The sequence below is a fragment of the Limanda limanda genome, chromosome 22 (assembly GCF_963576545.1).
Source record: "Limanda limanda chromosome 22, fLimLim1.1, whole genome shotgun sequence".
NCBI lineage: Eukaryota > Metazoa > Chordata > Actinopteri > Pleuronectiformes > Pleuronectidae > Limanda > Limanda limanda.
Genome location: NC_083657.1, coordinates 760,467 through 784,871, shown reverse-complemented (window position 1 = coordinate 784,871; position 24,405 = coordinate 760,467). Strand labels below are relative to the sequence as shown.

At 50.4% G+C, this 24,405-nt stretch overlaps 2 protein-coding genes across 2 annotated transcripts in view; one reads left to right on the top strand and one right to left on the bottom strand.

The window, feature by feature from the left end:
• Positions 1-1,964: 1,964 nt before the first annotated feature.
• On the top strand, positions 1,965-11,692 carry zgc:101810 (uncharacterized protein LOC493612 homolog). The gene is made up of 9 exons (XM_061095920.1): positions 1,965-2,119; positions 3,026-3,136; positions 8,341-8,499; positions 8,588-8,717; positions 8,835-8,971; positions 9,056-9,205; positions 10,221-10,366; positions 10,627-10,759; positions 11,245-11,692. Exons 1-9 carry the CDS (start codon positions 2,072-2,074, stop codon positions 11,413-11,415), a joined length of 1,185 nt encoding a protein of 394 aa, XP_060951903.1. The 5' UTR covers positions 1,965-2,071; the 3' UTR covers positions 11,416-11,692.
• Positions 11,693-13,559: 1,867 nt separating this feature from the next.
• Positions 13,560-24,405, bottom strand: part of rin1b (Ras and Rab interactor 1b) — an 11,732-nt gene continuing 886 nt past the window's right edge. Inside the window, exons 2-11 of the mRNA XM_061066577.1 lie at positions 24,249-24,363; positions 24,048-24,120; positions 23,455-23,546; positions 23,098-23,282; positions 21,671-21,931; positions 20,778-21,309; positions 17,468-17,773; positions 16,908-17,039; positions 16,025-16,194; positions 13,560-13,883 (exon numbers count right to left, since the gene is read on the bottom strand). Coding sequence (XP_060922560.1) covers positions 13,560-13,883; positions 16,025-16,194; positions 16,908-17,039; positions 17,468-17,773; positions 20,778-21,309; positions 21,671-21,931; positions 23,098-23,282; positions 23,455-23,546; positions 24,048-24,120; positions 24,249-24,363 — 2,190 coding nt within the window. The remainder of the gene's footprint in view (positions 13,884-16,024; positions 16,195-16,907; positions 17,040-17,467; positions 17,774-20,777; positions 21,310-21,670; positions 21,932-23,097; positions 23,283-23,454; positions 23,547-24,047; positions 24,121-24,248; positions 24,364-24,405) is intronic.

Here is a 24,405-nt window from a genome sequence, read left to right as displayed (position 1 = left end):
ACTTGACCTTCACCGTTTATGAATCATCTGCATCGAACTCCTACAAGACACAAGTACTCTCAGGAAAAGTATTTATAGAAATAACCCCGACGGTCTTTAGATAATGTGAATATTAATAAGTTTTGATACAGATTTCCGTGAATATTTTGATAGATCACTTTCTAATAGTTTTAATGTAAGCAACGTTAATAATTTGTTTGGAGACTGCTCGGACACGGGGAACATTAAATGCCTTGTTAGGCTACTATTGTATGTGAATATGTTTACATGCACACATTTATAATTGGACTATTATCAGAGCAAAGCAAAACCCAGACTGGATATTTCCATGCAAACATATGAATGATTCACTTTATGAAATCGTGTAAATGCACAATCCAGTTTCATTCAGTGATCCTGAAGCTTTGCTCTGACCTTAATAATAATAATGTGCATGTAAACACAGCAAACGAGAAGTCAACACATTTTATTGCCTTAAAAAGGAACAAAGGGCATCAGTCTTTATGAAAGCAATAATTCACGTGTGATATGAGACGGTGTTGTCTCTCTGGGACGAGTGAGGGACACGTGTTGCTCAAACCAGCAAACAGTCTTTCTACCTGCTGAGCTTTCACTGGCCACTTCTCTTTTTGGTGGTTTTCTCTCGAAGCTGCAGGAAGTGAAACAGAAACGACAATTTAAAAAAAGAGTTCTTAACTCAGTGTGCCTCTTCCATTAGAGGACAGTGAGACCTGGTCCTGTGTGTCCTCACGTCCCGGCTGTTGTCTTCCTTTCCCGTCACACATTCATGAAAAGATGCATTTTGTAAATGTTTTGTGTAAATAAATGAAACTATTTTTATCCAAATGTACAAAGACGACTGCAGCTTGTTTGTGCGACAGTGTTCAGCTCTTCCTGCCGGACGCACAGATTCATCTGGAAGCTTCACTGGATCTTCTCCATCTGGAGCTGGACGACCTTTAACCTTTAACGCTTCGATCTCAGTGGAAAGAATCAGAAGAGGAAACGACAGCAGTTCACATATTCAGCTTTGACTCTTCATCGCTCTCTGGTGATGAAGAGTCAAACGAACCCAGTTCATCTCTGCTGGTAGGAGACATGAAGCTACATTAGCATTAGCATCTGCTGTTAGCTCAGTTTTTAGCCTCCAGAGGAAATATCTGTAGCTTTTAAATGTTCAAACATGAAACCAGAGTTTAAAAGAGTTTAAAAGACATTTCAACGTTAACAGATTCTCCTTCAAACCTCAGGAGACAGAGACAAGTTTTTAATTCTGCTCAACAAACACTTCAACCTAATAAAGATGCTCAACTTAATAATAAACTTTTCAATTTATTTGTTGATGAAGAATCTGGTTAAAAAATAACCGAAAGAATTACTTTTCAGACATTCTGTTCAGGTTACATCTAAACTGAAAAAGTAAAAGAGGTTCTCAACTGTTGTGAAAATATCGATTTTAATAATAATAATTATAATATTAGGCGACTGAAATACAAGAAATACAAAGATGACAAATTTGCTCAAATCCAAAAAACAGAGAAATTACAGTGATATACATAAAGAAGCTTACTAGAATAGTTGGATAATTGCATCATATCCAAAGTTTTGTAACATAACTATGCACCTAAACTATGAATATTCACAATTCTTTCTTTAAAAGTATATTGGCCATGAAACATTCTTCAAGACACAGAGACTCTCTTTAATGCAGCATGACTCAGATGTGGGTGTTTCCAGTCAGGCTCAAAAGTCTTAAAAAAAATATTAAATATGATCTCACAGAGAAACCTGTGATCATAAGCAGAGAAACATGTCTCCATAGTAACGAGCAAGTATTCTTAGTAACATTCAAAAACCCTGAAACCGGTTCCTCTCTTCGGTCTCTTCCTCCTCCGGCTGTTTGCAGATCGTGGGCGTGCTCTCTTTCTGAGGCCCCGCCCCCGCTGGGAGGAGAAGAAGCCTCCTTCTCTACCTGTCCTCTGTTGTCTCTGTGAACCTGATGTGGAGACATCTGGACTCATCCGTCTGTTAGTGAGAGTCTGTCCCGACAGGAGGGGACATCTGAGAGAGGATGGACAACCAGGGCAGGAAAGTGCTGGTCTGTGACAACGGCACAGGGGTACGTATCACCAGATCTATCATATCATACACAGAGTATTAATACTACCAGCTCAGCATTCTACTGTATTGAGTTATGATTGTCTCTCTGTGTGTAAACTACAGATGTGTGAGTGCAAACCAGGTGGGTTAGATTCTAGTGGTTTACTTTTAAAAAGTGTCAGAAGCTGAATGAAGTGTTTGAAGCAGGTCGGGGTGTGAGTCTCTGCATTCTGGAGCCTGATTCCACATCTGTCTGGACTTGCCTCACACAGTCTGTGCACACACACACAGTCTGTACACACACACACACAGTCTGTGCACACACACACACACACACAGTCTGTACACACACATCCTTACATGGTGCTGTCACTAACATCTGAGCAACAATTGGGTGAAAAGCAGGAAGAGAGATTTTCGTTGCCTAAACCCCAGAAGTGACTTTTCAATTCTCCACAAGTTGCATGTGTGTGACTCTGCAGTGAGGAAACTGCTGTGTCCCCCCCCCCCCCCCCCCCCCCCCAGGCTAAGGAATGTGTGTGTGGTCACTGAGACGAGTCCAGACAGAGCGGAGGTGCAGCACAGCAGCAGAGAGGTCGTGTCACTACCTGATAGAAACTAAACGAAGGGTTCTTCCTGCTTTTCAACATGTAAAGACACTGCAGTACCGCTCTCTGACAGATAGGGGATAATCTGCTGAAAGCTTGGTCTGTTTCCTGGAGGCAGATTAAACCTCGTGAGGGATTAAAAGACAATGGAACTGATTTATGAATGGAAATCAGCCACACAAAAGACTTACGGTTAATGTGCAGGATTAACTCAACACAAACACACACACACACACACACACACACACACACACACTCTGTCAGTTTGGTGCACATGTTAAACTCCGCCCATGTTTCTCTTTGACTTCCCTCTGCAGTTTGTCAAGTGTGGTTTTGCAGGATCCAACTTCCCTGAACACATCTTCCCGGCCATGGTGGGTCGGCCCATCCTCCGCTCCAGCACCAAAGTGCGAGACATCGAGATCAAGGTGAGATCATGGATTCATAAGAGGAAGAGAAGAAGGAAGAACGTGCACGCTGCTCAGTGAGGTCATGGATCCAGAGGAACGTGCACGCTGCTCAGTGAGGTCATGGATCCAGAGGAACGTGCACGCTGCTCAGTGAGGTCATGGATTCATAAGGAACGTGCACGCTGCTCAGTGAGGTCATGGATTCATAAGGAACGTGCACGCTGTTCAGTGAGGTCATGGATCCAGAGGAACGTGCACGTGCTCAGTGAGGTCATGGATCCAGAGGAACGTGCACGCTGCTCAGTGAGGTCATGGATCCAGAGGAACGTGCACGCTGCTCAGTGAGGTCATGGATCCAGAGGAACGTGCACGCTCCTCAGTGAGGTCATGGATCCAGAGGAACGTGCACGCTCCTCAGTGAGGTCATGGATTCATAAGGAACGTGCACGCTGCTCAGTGAGGTCATGGATCCAGAGGAACGTGCACGCTCCTCAGTGAGGTCATGGATCCAGAGGAACGTGCACGCTCCTCAGTGAGGTCATGGATCCAGAGGAACGTGCACGCTGCTCAGTGAGGTCATGGATCCAGAGGAACGTGCACGCTGCTCAGTGAGGTCATGGATCCAGAGGAACGTGCACGCTCCTCAGTGAGGTCATGGATCCAGAGGAACGTGCACGCTGCTCAGTGAGGTCATGGATCCAGAGGAACGTGCACGCTACTCAGTGAGGTCATGGATCCAGAGGAACGTGCACGCTCCTCTGTGAGGTCATGGATCCAGAGGAACGTGCACGCTCCTCAGTGAGGTCATGGATCCAGAGGAACGTGCACGCTGCTCAGTGAGGTCATGGATCCAGAGGAACGTGCACGCTCCTCAGTGAGGTCATGGATCCAGAGGAACGTGCACGATGCTCAGTGAGGTCATGGATCCAGAGGAACGTGCACGCTCCTCAGTGAGGTCATGGTCCAGAGGAACGTGCACGCTTCTCAGTGAGGTCATGGATCCAGAGGAACGTGCACTCTCCTCAGTGAGGTCATGGATCCAGAGGAACGTGCACTCTCCTCAGTGAGGTCATGGATCCAGAGGAACGTGCACGCTGCTCAGTGAGGTCATGGATCCAGAGGAACGTGCACGCTGCTCAGTGAGGTCATGGATCCAGAGGAACGTGCACGCTCCTCAGTGAGGTCATGGATCCAGAGGAACGTGCACGCTGCTCAGTGAGGTCATGGATCCAGAGGAACGTGCACGCTACTCAGTGAGGTCATGGATCCAGAGGAACGTGCACGCTGCTCAGTGAGGTCATGGATCCAGAGGAACGTGCACGCTACTCAGTGAGGTCATGGATCCAGAGGAACGTGCACGCTCCTCTGTGAGGTCATGGATCCAGAGGAACGTGCACGCTCCTCAGTGAGGTCATGGATCCAGAGGAACGTGCACGCTGCTCAGTGAGGTCATGGATCCAGAGGAACGTGCACGCTCCTCAGTGAGGTCATGGATCCAGAGGAACGTGCACGCTGCTCAGTGAGGTCATGGATCCAGAGGAACGTGCACGCTGCTCAGTGAGGTCATGGATCCAGAGGAACGTGCACGCTGCTCAGTGAGGTCATGGATCCAGAGGTACGTGCACGCTGCTCAGTGAGGTCATGGATCCAGAGGAACGTGCACGCTCCTCAGTGAGGTCATGGATCCAGAGGAACGTGCACGCTCCTCAGTGAGGTCATGGATCCAGAGGGACGTGCACGCTGCTCAGTGAGGTCATGGATCCAGAGGAACGTGCACGCTCCTCAGTGAGGTCATGGATCCAGAGGAACGTGCACGCTGCTCAGTGAGGTCATGGATTCATAAGGAACGTGCACGCTGCTCAGTGAGGTCATGGATCCAGAGGAACGTGCACGTGCTCAGTGAGGTCATGGATCCAGAGGAACGTGCACGCTGCTCAGTGAGGTCATGGATCCAGAGGAACGTGCACGCTCCTCAGTGAGGTCATGGATCCAGAGGAACGTGCACGCTGCTCAGTGAGGTCATGGATCCAGAGGAACGTGCACGCTCCTCAGTGAGGTCATGGATCCAGAGGAACGTGCACGCTGCTCAGTGAGGTCATGGATCCAGAGGAACGTGCACGCTCCTCAGTGAGGTCATGGATCCAGAGGAACGTGCACGCTGCTCAGTGAGGTCATGGATCCAGAGGAACGTGCACGCTCCTCAGTGAGGTCATGGATCCAGAGGAACGTGCACGCTGCTCAGTGAGGTCATGGATCCAGAGGAACGTGCACGCTCCTCAGTGAGGTCATGGATCCAGAGGAACGTGCACGCTGCTCAGTGAGGTCATGGATCCAGAGGAACGTGCACGCTCCTCAGTGAGGTCATGGATCCAGAGGAACGTGCACGCTCCTCAGTGAGGTCATGGATCCAGAGGAACGTGCACATGCTCAGTGAGGTCATGGATCCAGAGGAACGTGCACGCTCCTCAGTGAGGTCATGGATCCAGAGGAACGTGCACGCTCCTCAGTGAGGTCATGGATCCAGAGGAACGTGCACGCTCCTCAGTGAGGTCATGGATCCAGAGGAACGTGCACGCTGCTCAGTGAGGTCATGGATCCAGAGGAACGTGCACGCTCCTCAGTGAGGTCATGGATCCAGAGGAACGTGCACGCTCCTCAGTGAGGTCATGGATCCAGAGGAACGTGCACGCTCCTCAGTGAGGTCATGGATCCAGAGGAACGTGCACGCTGCTCAGTGAGGTCATGGATCCAGAGGAACGTGCACGCTCCTCAGTGAGGTCATGGATCCAGAGGAACGTGCACGCTCCTCAGTGAGGTCATGGATCCAGAGGAACGTGCACGCTCCTCAGTGAGGTCATGGATCCAGAGGAACGTGCACGCTGCTCAGTGAGGTCATGGATCCAGAGGAACGTGCACGCTCCTCAGTGAGGTCATGGATCCAGAGGAACGTGCACGCTCCTCAGTGAGGTCATGGATCCAGAGGAACGTGCACGCTGCTCAGTGAGGTCATGGATCCAGAGGAACGTGCACGCTCCTCAGTGAGGTCATGGATCCAGAGGAACGTGCACGCTGCTCAGTGAGGTCATGGATCCAGAGGAACGTGCACGCTGCTCAGTGAGGTCATGGATCCAGAGGAACGTGCACGCTCCTCAGTGAGGTCATGGATCCAGAGGAACGTGCACGCTGCTCAGTGAGGTCATGGATCCAGAGGAACGTGCACGCTGCTCAGTGAGGTCATGGATCCAGAGGAACGTGCACGCTCCTCAGTGAGGTCATGGATCCAGAGGAACGTGCACGCTCCTCAGTGAGGTCATGGATCCAGAGGAACGTGCACGCTGCTCAGTGAGGTCATGGATCCAGAGGAACGTGCACGCTCCTCAGTGAGGTCATGGATCCAGAGGAACGTGCACGCTCCTCAGTGAGGTCATGGATCCAGAGGAACGTGCACGCTCCTCAGTGAGGTCATGGATCCAGAGGAACGTGCACGCTCCTCAGTGAGGTCATGGATCCAGAGGAACGTGCACGCTGCTCAGTGAGGTCATGGATCCAGAGGAACGTGCACGCTCCTCAGTGAGGTCATGGATCCAGAGGAACGTGCACGCTCCTCAGTGAGGTCATGGATCCAGAGGAACGTGCACGCTCCTCAGTGAGGTCATGGATCCAGAGGAACCTGCACGCTGCTCAGTGAGGTCATGGATCCAGAGGAACGTGCACGCTCCTCAGTGAGGTCATGGATCCAGAGGAACGTGCACGCTCCTCAGTGAGGTCATGGATCCAGAGGAACGTGCACGCTGCTCAGTGAGGTCATGGATCCAGAGGAACGTGCACGCTCCTCAGTGAGGTCATGGATCCAGAGGAACGTGCACGCTCCTCAGTGAGGTCATGGATCCAGAGGAACGTGCACGCTGCTCAGTGAGGTCATGGATCCAGAGGAACGTGCACGCTACTCAGTGAGGTCATGGATCCAGAGGGACGTGCACGCTGCTCAGTGAGGTCATGGATCCAGAGGAACGTGCACGCTGCTCAGTGAGGTCATGGATCCAGAGGAACGTGCACGCTCCTCAGTGAGGTCATGGATCCAGAGGAACGTGCACGCTCCTCAGTGAGGTCATGGATCCAGAGGAACGTGCACGCTGCTCAGTGAGGTCATGGAGGTTCCAACAGGTTCTTCTCCAGGTTCCAATCTGCTGAGCCGTGGTTCTGAGACAAAAAAAGACATCAACACACAAGTCATTCATTTAAACCTAGATGTACTAACAGAGTCACCATCTTAAACACACACTGTTCAGTTTATTAAAGGCCTGCCCCCCCCCACTCACCCCCCCCTCTAGCTCTTCAAGTGTCTTAGTGTCTTAAGAGCGCTCACTTCCTGAGACACAGTTAAGTTCCTCATGTAACCGATGGCCGAGCAGTTAACTCCTGAACTACTTGTAGGACGTGATACTGGGATTAACTAGAGACTGAAGATACATGAGGGAGGTTCACTTTGTTTGCTTCTAATTCTTCATCAACACCAACGAGACAAAGACCCCGGGACAATTGTCCTCATCTGTCTGTAAAGTAGTTTTTATTCCCCAAAACAAACTGTTGAGCCCACAAAACATTTAAAGTACTTTCTGAAACCGTTTTACTTTGGCCTATATAATCAGAATCAGAATCAGAAAGTATTTATGGCCAAGTAGGTTTACACCTACCTGGAACTTGCTCTGGTTATTGGTGCAAACAATGAACATAGAAACATAAAAACACAATAAATACACCACACAAAAGATAATAATAAAAAACTATATATATTTACTCACTATTAACTTCTTATTTACTCACTTTTTCTAATATTTATACAAAGTAACATTTATTTAGACATAAAAATATATATATAAAAAGATGTAAAAAGTGAAATGGAAAATGCAAAAACAGTGAACAGTGTCAAATTGCAATATGCAATGTAAGCAGTTTAATATAATATAATATAATATGTGTTAATTTAACATATCCTTGAGGTGTGGGGGTGGAATAAAATTATGTACATATAATACTGTCTAATATCATTGGAGCAGAGCAAGTTTAAATGTAACACACACACTTGAAGCATCACTTCAACATAGAAAAAAGACAACTAGGAAAATTCCCTTCCCTGTTTCCATAAGAAAAGAAACTCTTCTTTATTTACACGAAGATAAATTCCCTGAACTTTTACCAAAGCTCCTCCCCTTCCTGCCCAGGACCTGATGGTGGGCGAGGAGGCCAGCGAGTGCCGCTCCATGCTGGAGGTGTCCTACCCCATGGAGAACGGCATGGTGCGCTGCTGGGAGGACATGCTCCACCTGTGGGACTTCACCTTCGGCCCGGACTGTCTGAACGTCGACCCCACGCAGTGCAAGGTGCAGCTCACGCTACGTAGGAGGAGTCTGACCCTTTCAGAATAAAGCTTCACAGCAGGAAATACTACAACCTTTTCTTCTTCTCCAGGTCCTGCTCACCGAGCCGCCCATGAACCCCACCAAGAACCGGGAGAAGATCGCAGAGGTCATGTTCGAGAAGTACCAGTTCCACGGCATCTACGTGGCGATCCAGGCCGTGCTCACGCTCTACGCTCAGGGTGACACCTTCTAACTCGCTTTCATTCGCACTGGTGAAAGAAATCCAACGTATGTTCTGCTTCCTGCTGAGAACCGAAGGGTTGATTGATAACTGGGATGTTTGACTCCGCCCTCAGGTTTGCTGACGGGCGTGGTCGTGGACTCGGGCGACGGAGTCACGCACATCTGTCCGGTCTACGAGGGCTTCTCCTTACCGCACCTCACACGCAGGCTGGACATCGCAGGACGTGACATCACGCGCTACCTCATCAAGGTGGGCCGGCGCACATGGAGAAACTGAGCAATCTAAGGAAATGTAATTTGATAATAAAACCTTCTCTCATCTTCCCTCCACCAGCTGCTGCTGCTCCGCGGCTACGCCTTCAACCACTCGGCCGACTTTGAGACGGTGCGCATGATGAAGGAGAAGCTCTGCTACGTGGGCTACAACATCGAGCAGGAGCAGCGCCTGGCCAACGAGACCACCCACCTGATGGAGGCCTTCACGGTGCAGTGACTCACTCAGGAGGAACACGCTCTCGCTTCCTGACTAGGGTTGCAAAATTCCCAGAATATTCAAAGTTGGAACCTTTCCATGGGAATTAATGGGAATTAACAGGAATAAATGGAAATTAACGGGAATAAACTGGAAATGTTGTGGGTAATTTATACTAACTGTATTTACCTTGTCATATACAGACATAAATATAAACATTTTGTTGTGTCATAGGCTGATTTGAGCCCTGAGGAAACTTTGGGCACTTGACTATATGCTTCTGCATCGTTGTGTCATTCTTAACATTGGTCTTTGCACAGTATTTGCAAATGTACACAGCCTTTCCTTCTACATTGGATGGGGTGAAATGTCTCCACACATGAGAGAGTGCACGTGGCATTGTTCTGTAGAATAAGATGAGAAAAAAGTTTGTAAAAAAACACTAATGCAATGCCAGAGATATAAATAGTTAGCCAAACAATTGGAATCGTCTGTAAACATATTTAACAATTGATGGATAAATGAATGGAAATAGTCTAGATGAACAGATGAACAATCCTCAATCAGCATGCTAATATATTTTCCCAGTAATATCATGGAAACTTACCTGACTAGTCCTGCACTCTACAGCAGGCCTCAGTAGCCCTGCTGTAGAGTGAAGCATGCTGGGAGTTATCTGTGCATGTGATGGAAGAATGACCAGTGGAGGGTTGAAACTCAACGTTCCATACATCTTTAAAATAGAGTTTTGAATGATGTTTTTATTGCTCAGCGTTTAATTTGCTTATTTATTTAATTTTTCAAAATTCCCCAAATTCCCGAGCTTAACTTCCCATGGAAACTTTCCAGAAACTCTCCGGAAATTTACCGGAAACTTTCCACCCCTTTGCAACCCTATTCCTGGCTGAGAGAAAGTTCCCAGTTTAGATCTAAACATCTCGTCTTTAGATCAGGAAGCAGAAGAACCTGACACGTTACACGTCAAACGTTCAGGATCAGAAACCCTCTGTGTTGTTTGCTGCTGCAGCTCCCGGACGGCCGGCAGGTGAACGTGGGGGGGGAGCGGTTCGGCGCCCCGGAGGCTCTGTTCCAGCCTCACCTGGTGAACGTGGAGGGAGCGGGCGTGGCCGAGCTGCTGTTCAACACCATCCAGGCCGCGGACATCGACCTCAGGTCCGACCCCTCTCTGTCCTCTGGGGTTCTACCCGGGTTCTCATGTGAAAGCTGGAGTATACTGGGCTTTATCAGGGGGGGGGGGGGGGGGGGTCTTAAAGAGACAGGAGCTGAGACCAAGTGTTTGAGACAGAGGCTGAATAGAGGAGCTGCAGCAGGACAGTGACCTGTTTTCAGTTATTATTAGAAACCAGAACATGATAATAAGTCTCCTTAAGTGAGTTGTGGTGTTTCTCTGTGTGTTGTGTTGTGTTGTGCAGGGCGGACTTCTACAAGCACATCGTGCTGTCGGGGGGGTCGACCATGTACCCCGGCCTGCCCTCCCGCCTGGAGAGGGAGATCAAGCAGCTGTACCTGGAGCGCGTCCTGGACGGAGACACTCAGAAGCTCTCGGTGAGGATGAGATAATCTGAGCTTTAACACTGGAGATGTTACACAAGGATTAGCTTCTGTAACACCTTTGCATAAATGTCCTTAACGTAATTCTGGAGTAATCTGCAGCACACACATTTACCATCAATCTAATAAATGTTTTATAGCACAAATATAACAGCTTAAAAATGTAAAAGCTTTTGCAATAATAATGAAAATTGACAAAACAATCTCACTTCAATGTTCATTCACTGACTTGCTCCTGAGCTTTGAACCAGAACAAGGTTTTCATCAGCAGCTCGAGTTCCTCTAATATTATTCTGATTTAGACGCTTGACCAGGAGGAAGATGACTAAGTTATTTATATATATATTTGTATATGCTGTATTTGTCAGCAGTTTTATTTATAGCCCTAACACGCAGAGAATTAAAGAATAACTAATATGTAAATTAACTTCTGTGTTTGAATCGCCCCTCCCCTGTTTTCTGTTCCTCTCGCTGAGCAGAAGTTTAAGATTCGCATCGAGGACCCGCCCAGGCGTAAGCACATGGTGTTCCTAGGGGGCGCTGTGCTGGCCAACATCATGAAGGACAAGGACTCCTTCTGGCTGAGCAGGGCCGAGTACGAGGAGAAGGGTCTGGGGGTCCTGCAGAAACTGGGGGGCGGGATCAGATGAGATCAATACATGGACAAATAAAAGGTGTTACCTAAATATTTCAATTTTTATATCACTTTTCATAGTTTCATGTGCTGGATTCATTGATTAATAATTCAATCAATCAATCTGTTTATCAGGTAATACATAATCACTTCATGCATATCCAGAAATGTGCTTCTCTGTGTTTTCATTACAATTTTGATCCTCAAATTACTTTGAATGTTCTCAATGTAAAATGAAATGAAATGTTTCCGACTACAAACATCTACTGTCGAGATAAAGAGACAAATTACAACTCAAAGGTTCATTTGATTTTTTTTTGCATTTTGACATTTTAAATTCAGGTATTTTATTGATCAGATATTAAATTTCTTTAGGGAAATCTGCCATTTTTGAATAAATGTTGTCAGATTGAACCAAGTGCGTCTTTCATGAGTTAATAAGACAAGTTGATGAAAGTGAAGTTTGTATTTGCTTCCCTCTGGTGGTAGAGCACTTTAACACACACACACGCACACACACACACACACACACCCCTCACATCCCACGACACTACAGTAGAAACCTCATGTCACGACACCGCAGAACAAATATTGCAATTTTTATTGCGTTACTGAAGTTACCTGACAAAAATACATCGTTATGTCTTTTACACAAAAATAAATAGTGAGCTGCCACAATGAACACATGCTTCACGCACACACACACACCACGTCCGCAGGAGCCGTCACAGCCAATGAAAAGAGAGCATGCAACAAGGTTCAGAAGCACCCCCCCACCCCCCCCCGGCTTCTTCCAAAAGGAGAAGCTGAAAATCCACACTAAGGTTTGATATTATCTACACAACCAATCCAACAATCAAAAGGTAGGTTTTTAAAATACACAATATGACAACTGAGGACGGCAGAAGGAGCTGGTGACTTTTACACATTCACATTCAAGCAGTCACCGCAGGGGGGGGGGTTCTGGGTTCTGGGTTCTGGGTTCTGGGTTCGGGGTCCTGGGTCCTGGGTTCTGGGTTCTGGGTTCAGGGTTCTGAGTCCTGGGTTCAGGGTTCTGGGTTTGGGGTTTGGGGTTCTGGGTTCTGGGTTCTGGGTCCTGGGTTCAGGGTTCTGGGTTTGGGGTTCTGGGTTCTGGGTTCTGGGTTCTGGGTTCTGGGTTCTGGGTTCTGGGTTTGGGGTTCTGGGTTCTGGGTTCGGGACCAGGCCCGGACAGAGAGGAAAGAGTAGAAGTCAGAAGCGGTGGATTGAAACGAGAGGAAAGATGTTGATACATTCGCAGGTCGTCCAGTGAATCTGTGGGACGTTGGGGACGCTTGTCTCGTTGGGGACGCTTGTCTCGTTGGGGACGCTTGTCTCGTTGGGGACGCTTGTCTCGTTGGGGACGCTTGTCTCGTTGGGGACGCCTGTCTCTCTCTGACCTCTGACCCGGTGGAAGAGGACGGACGAGACCGGTTCTTCTCCACAGAAATCAAGATGAAACTGTCTCTGGGTGATTTTAGAAAGAGTTGATTGGTTTAAAGCTTCATTTCACCTGATGGTCACAAGATGGCGTCTCTCTCTGTTTTCATCACTTTGGTTTTGAGGTGTGTCCCCCCCACCCATCCCCCCCCCCCCCCCCCGAACCCTTGTCCATCCATCCATCTGCAGACGTTTACGTATTAAAAGTGAAGCATTAAAACATCCAAGTGTCGATATAATTTGCCCAGAACCGTAACGTGAGAGGGTTACATCACCGGCGTGGACGGGTCGCCGCCTGCTGGCGTGGACAGGAAGTGGGGGGGTGGGGGGGGTTTTGGTTTCCAGGCAACTATAGTGGCCCAGAGTCAGTCTTTGGATTTGAGCCTGGTCACGTTGTGATGATGTAATCCCCTCATGGTACCGGCTATACTCTGGTTCTCATGTTTCACATCAACAACCAAAATCCATTTATTACACACGTTCCATGTCACAACAGTCTGTACAGGTCGGGGGGGCGGAGCCACCCGGCTCAGGGGACCACGGGGGTCCGAGTCCGGAGGAGGTTCCACAAGTCCTGACCCGGAGAGAGACACCACACACTGCCGGAGAGAGAGAGAGAACAAGAGAGAGAGAGAGAGAGAGAGAGATCCTCCTCCTCCTCCTCCTCCTCCTCTTCCTCCCTCCTCCCTCCCTCCCTCCCACTCACTCCTCACACACCGACTCGCTCAGGTCCACCGCCCCCCCCCTGGTGAGCCGCCGCATCTTGCTGAAGTCGTGGTCGGTCCTCAGGTAGGAGAGCGACGGCCCCCCCTCGCTGTGGCCCGCCAGGTCCTGGGGGCGGGCCTCCGGGGGCAGCGCCCGCATCTCCCCCCCGCTGCGCCAGTACAGGACGTACTGCTGCGGGTCGGACACGCCGAAGGTGTCGGCGCACAGCGTGGCCAGCGCCTGGCTGCTCTCGCCCGCTCGCCACGTCAGCGTCCGCACGGCGCTGCGCTCGCCGTCCTGGAACAGAATCCTCACGCACCTCTGGAGGGGGGGAGGGAGGAGAGGGAGGGAGGGAGGGAGGGAGGGAGGGAGGGAGATAGAGAAAAGAGAGTGAACACAAACTGAATTCATGCAAAGCTGAGGTCAAGAGGCTGATGGAGCGAGGTCAAAGGAGGGGGAGGAGAGAGGGATGAGCCAGAGAGAGAAGAGAGAGAGAGAGAGAGAGAGAGAGAGAGAGAGAGAGAGAGAAGAGCACAATCAAAGATCCTCCGTAAAACAAAGCTTCATCCTCCCACACGAACAGGAGCTGCACGTTCCAAAGGCTGCTCGCTACAGGACCAATCCTCCTCTCCTCCTCTCCTCTTCTCCTCCTCTCCTCCTCTCCTCCTCTCCTCCTCTCCTCCTCTCCTCCACTCCTCCTCTCCTCCTCTTCTCCTCTCCTCCACTCCTCTGGATCCACAAACTCTCCTTCATCAGAACTTTGTCTCCAACAGAACAAAATAACACACAGATCCAACCAGCAGCTCTTCAAACACTGATCATACTTCACCTGATTATATTATATCACAATCAACCACCTACAGACACACAACTCGCTCTATAACACACACACACACACACACACACACACACACACACACTCACACAATGAAAACAGACTGAACATGATCCTTTCACCAAACGTCCAACTTTGAGAAACCAGTGAGAATCGTCTTCTCTGCCACACAAACCCACTCCAGCCGTCCCACTCTGAACACACACACAACTCTGTCACACTCACACACACACACACACACACACAGCTCTGTCACACACACACACACACACACACACACAGCTCTGTCACACACACACGCACACACACAGAGCAGCAATCCTAATCAACAGGTCTCCCATCAGGAGAACTTACAGAGTCCGGGAGCTGCTCGCTGTCCGTGTGCATATTGTGTTTCGCTGCTTCGATGCGTAGACGCGGCTCGATAAATCTCATGTTATCTGACCGCCCACTTCTTCATAGCACTTGGCTCGCTGATCCCGCCTGTGTCAGAGGAAAATCTGGCTGCCGGGTGAGTTAGATCGGCTATTTGAAGCCAGGAGAGAAACCACGTGACCAGACAGAAACGCTGTGGATGACAATGCTTCTCTGTTCCACTGAACCGAGCGGAGGTGAAACGCCCGAGTGCGTCCGAGCCGTGAGCCCGTGAGCCCGATCACAGGATTACCTCCGAATGTCTCTAAAACCTAATCCCCTCAGATGAATCTGAAATGTGTGTGAAGCTCTGGTGGGAGCTCCAGGTGTGATGGAGCTTCAGCTGCAGCTGGACCTCGACTCCCGGGTCACATGTGGGTCACAGCTGCTCCAGATGTTGCTCATCTGGAGCAGCTGTGGTACTCTAGCTGCTCTGTGGACCGGTCACCTGTCTGCTGCTCGTTGTGTCTTCTGTGACACGTGAGAGACAAACTGCTTCCAGCTCTGAAAAGTGTCAGAGTCGGTTTGAAGCTTCTTTAAATTACAGATCAAATACATGTTTACGTTATGTATAAGCTCGGTGCCACTAACTCTCTGCCACTGGTCCTTTTAGAGTTGTTGAGTAAAAGCAAGATTCAAACTGTTGGAACATGGTTTTTTGCGCAAACCGCAGGCCTCTCTATCGGCCTGTATGGGAAAACCTGAATCACATGTTCTTTGTCTTGAGGAAGCCGCATGTGCTGGAGCAAACTCAATCTCCCAGAGTGCAACGTGTTCTCTTTGTCCTGAGAAGGTCAAATAACTCAAACTCCCAGGAGGCTACATGTCCCCTTTGTTTCAGCAACTTCACATAGAGGTGCGAAGTGCTCCAAGGATCGATTCCAATTGGTCACTCTGGTCATCAGCCCAATATAAGGAGAGGGCTCCCCCAATTCTTCCTCTTCCTCCAATCCCTCGGAGGGAGGAAGGCTGCTCTAGCTCTCTTCTCCTGGCTGCTCCTGTCTGACATCTTCTCTATCCAACAACCGGAGGGCAAAGGTCGAGCCAGAGACTTCATACAGCCGGCAGGACGAACTGCTAACTGAACTGCAGCAACTTTCTTCCTTTCTAAGGACTGGTAACATACTGGGCTTAATAATGATACTAGAACTAGGCAAGACTGCACTGACCCACACGTGTGTCCACCACCACGAGCCGGGCGTTCGATACCCACCTGGTTCTGCTGGCTCTCCTTCTGTCTCTGGGCGTCCCGGCTCCTCCTGCTGCTCCACTCCTCCAGCGCCTCCTGGGCCTCGGGCGTCAGGCAGCACGCCACCGGCTGCTCGCCGTCCAGACTCTGGATCAGACGCAGGCTGGCGAACACGCTGGTCAGGTAGTAACCACCTGGGGGGGGAACAGGAAACCCTTAAACACAAACTTCACAACGGCTCTTTGCTCCTCGAACACTCGACTTCCTGTTTAAAGTTGAACAACAAATCGCTCCTCGCTCACTGTTCAGACCCGGAGCATCTACACTGTCAGAGGTGGAAGAAATATGTAAGAAAATACATAAACATTTAATTTGGTATCAGGGATTCATTCATCAGTTGATCTAATTATCAAGGGGTCAATCAAAAGCTGATTTATCAAATATGTACTCGACAGATTCACTTTCAAAACTGATTTACATTTAAAGGTGAAGAACATAGAAAATGATTATTTATAGAAAATGTAGCAAGCAAATTTAAATGTGACGCTAATGTCTCTAACAACTTGATAAAGGTCTTATGATTAAATGTGAGTTTAACTAATCATACATCAAGTCCTGAACTTTGGATTCAGAATTATTCCCCAATCATAAAGTGTTTCTTTGTGATTTTAAAGCTAAGAATAGAAAAGGAGGTTTTCCAGGTTTTGTGGAGTTCGAGTCTCGAGTCTTCAAAGTGAATCGTTTGATTTCCTGAAGCATCAGAGGAAGCATCAGTGATCCTCTCTCTCCTCCCACACACGGGCGGGAGAGCTTCTATTGATTCAACAGCTCGTTTGACATCTTTCAAAATAAAATCCCCCCCCCCCCCCCCTGCACAGCGGATGTTTTGTGAATCAGACAGTCTCACCCTCCCCCCCGAGCCAGGACGGCTCCAGCAGCTCCATCATGTACTCCACCTCCAGCAGCGTGTGGGCCCGGTTACACTGCACCAGCACGTAGGACAGGGCCGGCAGGAAGTCCTCCCAGCTCACTTCCTGTCCTGCAGAGACAGCAACAGCACAGTCTCAGTGTCCTTTCAGATTATTGGACAAGCTGAATTCATTAGAGATGTATTGAATGAAAGGAAGATATTCATATTTGTCTTTCTTTCCTGAGAAGAGTTTTTGGAACAAACTGAACCAAAATCTTTATTTGATTGTTACTCTGGGTTCAAGAAGAGAAACTGTCCAATCAGCAAGCGTAACTTTAGACAACGGGATTAAGTAAAAACCAGACGTTACAGCGACGTCTGTGATTGGTTGAACTCGCTGTTACCATGGAGATGTTAAACATGGCTGCAACAATTATTATTCGTTACAGTTTGTGTAGAATGGTTGAAGCAGATGAGATCAGTCCAGTTGGCCTGATCCTCTCTGATCAGCCGGAGACAGACCCCGGGGGTCCGGGGGTCCGGGGGTCCGGACTCACCCAGCCGGCCCATGGCCTTGTGGACGACCTTGCAGACCTGCAGCAGCAGCAGGACCTTGTCGATGGGCGAGTGCGTTCGCTGCATCAGCTCCAGCTTCTGCTTCACCCGCTCCACCCCCCGGCGGTCCGGGACCCCCGTCCGCACGCCCAGCCGCTCCATGGCTCCGCCCCCTTTCAGACGCAGCAGGTTCTGGCTGAGGCGCCGGCTGGAGCCGTCCTGGCTGTGCAGCGCCACCAGGGCCTTCTCCAGGGGGGCCCTCAGGGGCCGCAGCACGCAGGAGAACATGGCTCGCTCCAGGGCCAGGTCTGGGACACAGGGGGGGGCAGAGGTGAGAGGTCAGAGGTCAGAGGTCAGAGGGAAACTGGACATGACATTTCTCCAGGCACATTTTTTATTTTATGAAACAGTTTTTTACTGATTGACTCCTGTTCTTAAAGTATTTAATGTTCTACTTATTGTTACAGTATTTGTGTTTATTAAGTTACATTACATTTCATTTAAACAGAAGCAAAATAAATATGATTTCTTTACCTCTGATAACACAAACATTCAGGAGAAGCTTTTATCTTTTTGCTTGACAACAGTGATGTGTCTCTCTCTCTGACACACACACCTTCACACACACACACACACACACACACACACACACACACACACACACTCACACGCACGCACACACACACACACACACACACACACACACACACACACACACACAGAGACACACACACACACACACTCAGTGGGCAGTGCTGACTAAGTCGGTAACAATTCTCCAGCACTCACTGTTTTCCACTCATCATCAATATCCTCCTCTTCCTCTTCTCCATCCCTTTAATCCCCTAACACCCCCCCCCCTGCCCCCCCTCCCTCCTCCATCTCTCTACCTCCCCCCTTGCCCCCCCCCCGGCCCTCTTCCTTTTACCAGCCCCGGAGAGTAACAGATTACAAGTAATGTGATTACATCCTGGTCAGTTGGAGGTATTACTCCTCGATGTGTAACTGATTACATTTGTTGAAGTGAACTGCCCCCCCCCCCCTGCATCGTGCTGAGCGTGGGACTGAGATATCTTTTTATGATCAACGAGGGGGAGAAAAAAATGCAAATGACTCCCACCGACGCAATGAGAGATAAATCAGAAGGGAGGGAGGGAGGGAGAGGGATGGAGAGAGAGAGAGAGAGAGAGAGAGAGAGAGAGGGAGGGAGGGAGGGATGGAGAGAGAGAGAGAGAGAGAGTGAGGGAGGGAGGGAGGGATGGAGAGAGAGAGAGGGAGAGAGAGAGAGGGAGGAAGGGAGGGATGGAGAGAGAGAGAGAGGGAGGGAGGGAGGGAGGGAGGGAGGGATGGAGAGAGAGAGAGAGAGGGAGGGAGGGAGGGAGGGATGGAGAGAGAGAGAGAGGAAGAGAGAGAGAGAGAGAGAAATAGGGAGGGAGAGAGGGAGGCAGCGGCCGGCCGCTCTCCCCCTGAAGCCTCTTCACTGCCAGGCAACCATCCATCATCACACATTTGCACACTACACACACACCTGCAGACACACACCTGCAGACACACACCTGCAGACACACACCTGCAGACACACACCTGCAGACACACACCTGCAGACACACACCTGCAGACACACACAAAGAGTCCACAGAAGAGGACGCATCGGGTGGGGGGTTGAGGGGGGGGGGGTTCTGTAACAGTCAGGCCAAAAGTGTTTTCTTGTAGATCTCTGTTTCTGTTTGAGTTTTCATGTTTGCACTCTGTGTTTCTGTTTCCTGTTTTATTTTGTAGTCTCTGTTCCCTGTGTGTTGTTTCCGTCTTCACTTCCTGTCTGTGATTGTCAGCCCTGCCCTCATGTGTAACACCTGCCTTCCTCTGTCTTCCCCTTGTCCTCTTGTCCTCTGTGGGATCGTTTGTTCTTCTACCCGCTGGCGTCCATGCTGCTGTCCTGATCCTGATCTCCTGAGCTTCTTTATCTTTGAATCCCTCGTAAGCTTTGTTGTGTTTTGTGTGTTACCTGTTAGTGTTAATGTTAATGTTTTGTTTTGTTAAAGCTTCTTCACCTTTGAATCCACGTGTCAGCCTTGTTGTTTTTTCCCCTTTAGTTTTCATGTTTGTTTGTTAGTTAAAGAGCTTTAATTAAAATACCTTTTTTATTTTAAAATCTCTGCATCTGGGTCCATCTTCATCTAAACCGTAACAGAGACACGATACAATGAGACGTGATGAGACGTGATGAGACGTGATGAGACGTGATGAGACACAATGAGACATGATGAGACACAATACGATGAGACACAATACGATGAGACACGATGAGACACGATGAGACATGATGAGACATGATGAGACACAATGAGATGTGATGAGACACGATGAGACACAATGAGACATGATGAGACACAATGAGACACGATGAGACACAATGAGACATGATGAGACACAATACGATGAGACACAATACGATGAGACACGATGAGACACGATGAGACATGATGAGACATGATGAGACACAATGAGACACAATGAGACACAATGAGACACGATGAGACAGGATGAGACACAATGAGACACGATGAGACATGATGAGACACAATAAGACACGATGAGACACAATGAGACACAATACGATGAGACACGATGAGACAGTGAGACACAATGAGACACGATGAGACATGATGAGACACAATGAGACACAATGAGACACAATGAGACACGATGAGACAGGATGAGACACAATGAGACACGATGAGACACGATGAGACACAATAAGACACGATGAGACACGATGAGACACAATGAGACACAATACGATGAGACACGATGAGACAGTGAGACACAATGAGACGTGATGAGACACGATGAGACACAATGAGACATGATGAGACACAATACGATGAGACACAATGAGACATGATGAGACACAATACGATGAGACACAATACGATGAGACACGATGAGACACGATGAGACATGATGATACAATGAGACACACAATGAGACAGGATGAGACACAATGAGACACGATGAGACACGATGAGACATGATACAATGAGACACACAATGACACACAATGAGACAGGATGAGACACGATGAGACACAATGAGACAGGATGAGACAGGATGAGACAGGATGAGACACGATGAGACAGGATGAGACAGGATGAGACACAATGAGACACGATGAGACACAATACGATGAGACACAATACGATGAGACACGATGAGACACGATGAGACACGATGAGACACAATGAGACACAATGAGACACAATGAGACACAATGAGACATGAGGACAGCTGTGTGGACACGGTGTCTCCCACCTGTCTCGTCCTCGGGCACCAGCGTCTCGATGGGCGGCTCCAGCTCTCCACTGTCCAGCAGGCAGCACTTGGCCTGGGACAGAAAGAGTCTCAGTCCCTGCAGCAGCTGCACGGCCCCCCCCCGAGCTGAGGAAGAGGAGGGTGAGGAAGAGGAGGCCAGGGACTTTAGCTCCTCCCTCTGTGCCAGCAGGAAGTCCTGCACCACCCCCCCGAAGGTGGAGCGCCTGTCCCGGGACAGCTCCTCCACCAGCCTCGTCAGGCGCTTGTCCGGAGCGAAGAAGCAGACAAAGGCCTCGCTCATGCGGTGCAGCCCGCCACGCCCCCTGGAGCGCACCAGGGGGGGCCGCTGGGGGGGGGGTGTCCGGCATGGGACCGAACCGTCCTCGTCCTCGTCCTCCTCCTCGTCCATGCTGCTGAAGGAGCTGCTGCTGTCCAGCTCGGCCAGGGACGGCGCCGGGCGGCGCTCCAGGTCCAGGACCGCCAGCTCGATGCCCGGCGGCGCCCGGCCCGAGTGGGGGGGCTTCGCAAACGCCTCCACCTGGGGGGGTGGATGAAAGCACCAGTATAATATTAATATGGCTAATAACTCTAAACTCTTAAAACTGTTCTGTACAATGCTGTGTGCTCAGTGAAGATCTTTTGAAACAGGATCTTTCTGTCGAACAAACGTTCCTGTGGATTATGATTATGATTTTATTTCTCCTGATTTGAAAGGTCGCTAAAGGTCAAATTATCCCAATCACCCAAAAGCATCTCTCAGCGTCAGATAAATACATTTCTCCACTTTCCTGTCCTGAGGATTCAGAAGTTATCAGGTCTGGAAAGTGCTCGGTCAGGAGAACACCTCCACAGAGAATATGAATCTGTCTGTCCCCATGACTCAGCGTTATTACCTCCGGGACATGGAGGGACACGGAGTCCTCTTCCTCTGCAGAACCTGGCGACACCGCGGGGGTCCTCCTCAGGACGCCGGCCCCCGGGTGGACCCTCCTCTGCAGCCGCTCGGACCCGTCCGGCTGCTCCAGGGACGACGGGGGGGAGTAGGAGCCCCCCCCCTCCAGGGACAGGTTCATCGAGGTCTCGGAGAGGCGGAGCCGCATGCTGCGCTTGAAGCGGTGGCGCTTGTTGGAGGCGCTGTGGTGGGGGGGCGGCGGCTGCTGCAGAGAAGAAGAAGAACACAAACTGGTTTATTCACTGTGTTCATAGGAAGTTTAGAGCTTATGAAATATAATAAACTTTCCAGGATTCAGGAGAGATTTGTCCCGACGGGTTTCTGTTGATCTTGTTCAGTGTTGATAAAGAGAAGCAGAGATCTTCACAGGAAGCTGTCGCATATTTAGCTTATAGCTCATAGATCTTTTGAACATGGTTATAAAACATGATGACATCTTGAAAGCCTGGACCCTGTTGTGTGACGTCATGCTATCTCTAGTTTTGGGGTCCCACCTCCACAAGGGGTCCCACCTCCCCAAGGGGTCCCATCTCCCCAAGGGGTTCCACCTGCCCAAGGGGTCCCACCTCCCCATGGGGTCCCACCTCCCCATGGGGTCCCACCTCTCCATGGGGTCCCACCTCCCCGTGGGGTCCCACCTCCCCAAGGGGTCCCACCTCTCCATGGGTTCCCACCTCCCCATGGGGTCCCACCTTCCCAAGGGGTCCCACCTCCCCATGGGGTCCCACCTCCCCATGGGGTCCCACCTCCCCAAGGGGTCCCATCTCCCCAAGGGGTTCCACCTGCCCAAGGGGTCCCGCCTCCCCATGGGGTCCCACCTTCCCATATGGTCCCACCTCCCCATGGGGTCCCACCTCCCCAAGGGGTCCCACCTCCCCATGGGGTCACACCTCCCCATGGGGTCCCACCTCCCCAAGGGGTCCCACCTTCTCATGGGGTCCCACCTTCCCAAGGGGTCCCACCTCCCCATGGGGTCCCACCTCCCCATGGGGTCCCACCTTCCCAAGGGGTCCCACCTCCCCATGGGGTCCCACCTCCCCATGGGGTCCCACCTCTCCATGGGGTCCCACCTTCCCAAGGGGTCCCACCTCCCCATGGGGTCCCACCTCCCCATGGGGTCCCGCCTCTCCATGGGGTCCCACCTCCCCATGGGGTCCCACCTCCCCAAGGGGTCCCACCTCCCCATGGGGTACCACCTCCCCAAGGGGTCCCACCTCCCCATGGGGTCCCACCTCCAACCTATAGAACTTCTTGCCCTGCAGGGACAAGTCAGACTCTCACTATGGGCTCCGGGTTACCATGGCGCCCGTCTGACCTGTGAAACTTCACCTCTGCTGCTTGAAGGACACGACGATTCTTCCTTCTCACCTTGAACACCTCCAGCTGCAGGAAGAGCGGGTTGATGAAGCAGAGTTTGCCTTGTCTGCCTCGGCTCAGCAGGGGGCCGCGGTCCTGGGTCACCGCCGCCGGGGGGGCCTGGCGTCCGCTGGAGGGAGCAGGCGGCGCCACGGGTCCGTTCTGGACGTCTGAAGAACCTGGCGAGTTCCAGAAGTCTGGAGCAAAGAAGAGAAGAAGAGACACGATGGTTTTTCAATAAAAGGTTTTGAACCAAATCAGATGTTATATCTTTCAATTAATCTTTTAAATGTGCAAACAATAATTAACCAGTTCATATGATGATTGTAATAAAGATTTTAGACTCTGCGGGGGGGGGGGGGCTCAGACCTTGTCCCATGTGGGAGATGGCCTCCAGCTGCCGGTGCGTCGTGGCCTCAGCGATGGCGTCTGGCAGCTCCAGGGGGAACGGCAGCACATCCCTGGAGACGGGAAGTGAAACACAGATCACATGACCGTCACATGGTCAGGCCACGCCCCCTGCACGAGGTGCTTATTCATAAAACTCATTTAAAACGACTTGGTCGACGAAAGTTCTTCACAAAGTCAAACGTGCAACGAGATAAACATCAAAACATCACGAGTACAAATTAATAAAAGTTCCTCAACACACAGAACCTGAACCAGTCCAGGTCTCCTTCCTCTGGGATATTAATACACTCATACTGGGTTAATATGTTTTTATGATGTTTGCATGTGTGGGAAAATAAACAGACTCGTGTTGTGTGAGAGGGGGGGGGGCCGGCACGGTGGTGCAGCGGGTGGAGGGTTCAAATCCCTGTTTGGGCTAAAGGTCTGTAGTGTGGATGGTTGTTGGTCACTATCAGCTGGTGGTGGTCACTGGGGTCACTGGGGTCACTGGGGTCACGGGGGTCACAGAGGTCACTGGGGTCACTGGGGTCGGAGCGGACAGATTACATCACCTGCTGACGCAGTAGAAGGCCACCAGGCGACACAGGTCAGGGAAGCTGAGGGCGGAGCTCTCCAGGGCGAAGGCTGAGGACAGAGACAGACTCATTCAAACAGCTGACACAAGGGGGAGGAGCCATCGCCCTCCTCCTGCTTCACTTCACCCAGAAGCGTCTCTCGCTGCCGGCTGGGCGAGCGAGGGCGGAGCTACTCACTGGAGTCCTCTTCACAGATGAAGCGCTCCTTCACAGAGGACGCACTCGAGTCGGCGGACGCTCTCACACACAGAAGCTTCCTGTGGCTGGAGCTGCACTTCCTCACCAGGAAGGTCTGCGAGCGGCGAGAGAGCACAGGGACAAGATGGAGGTCAGG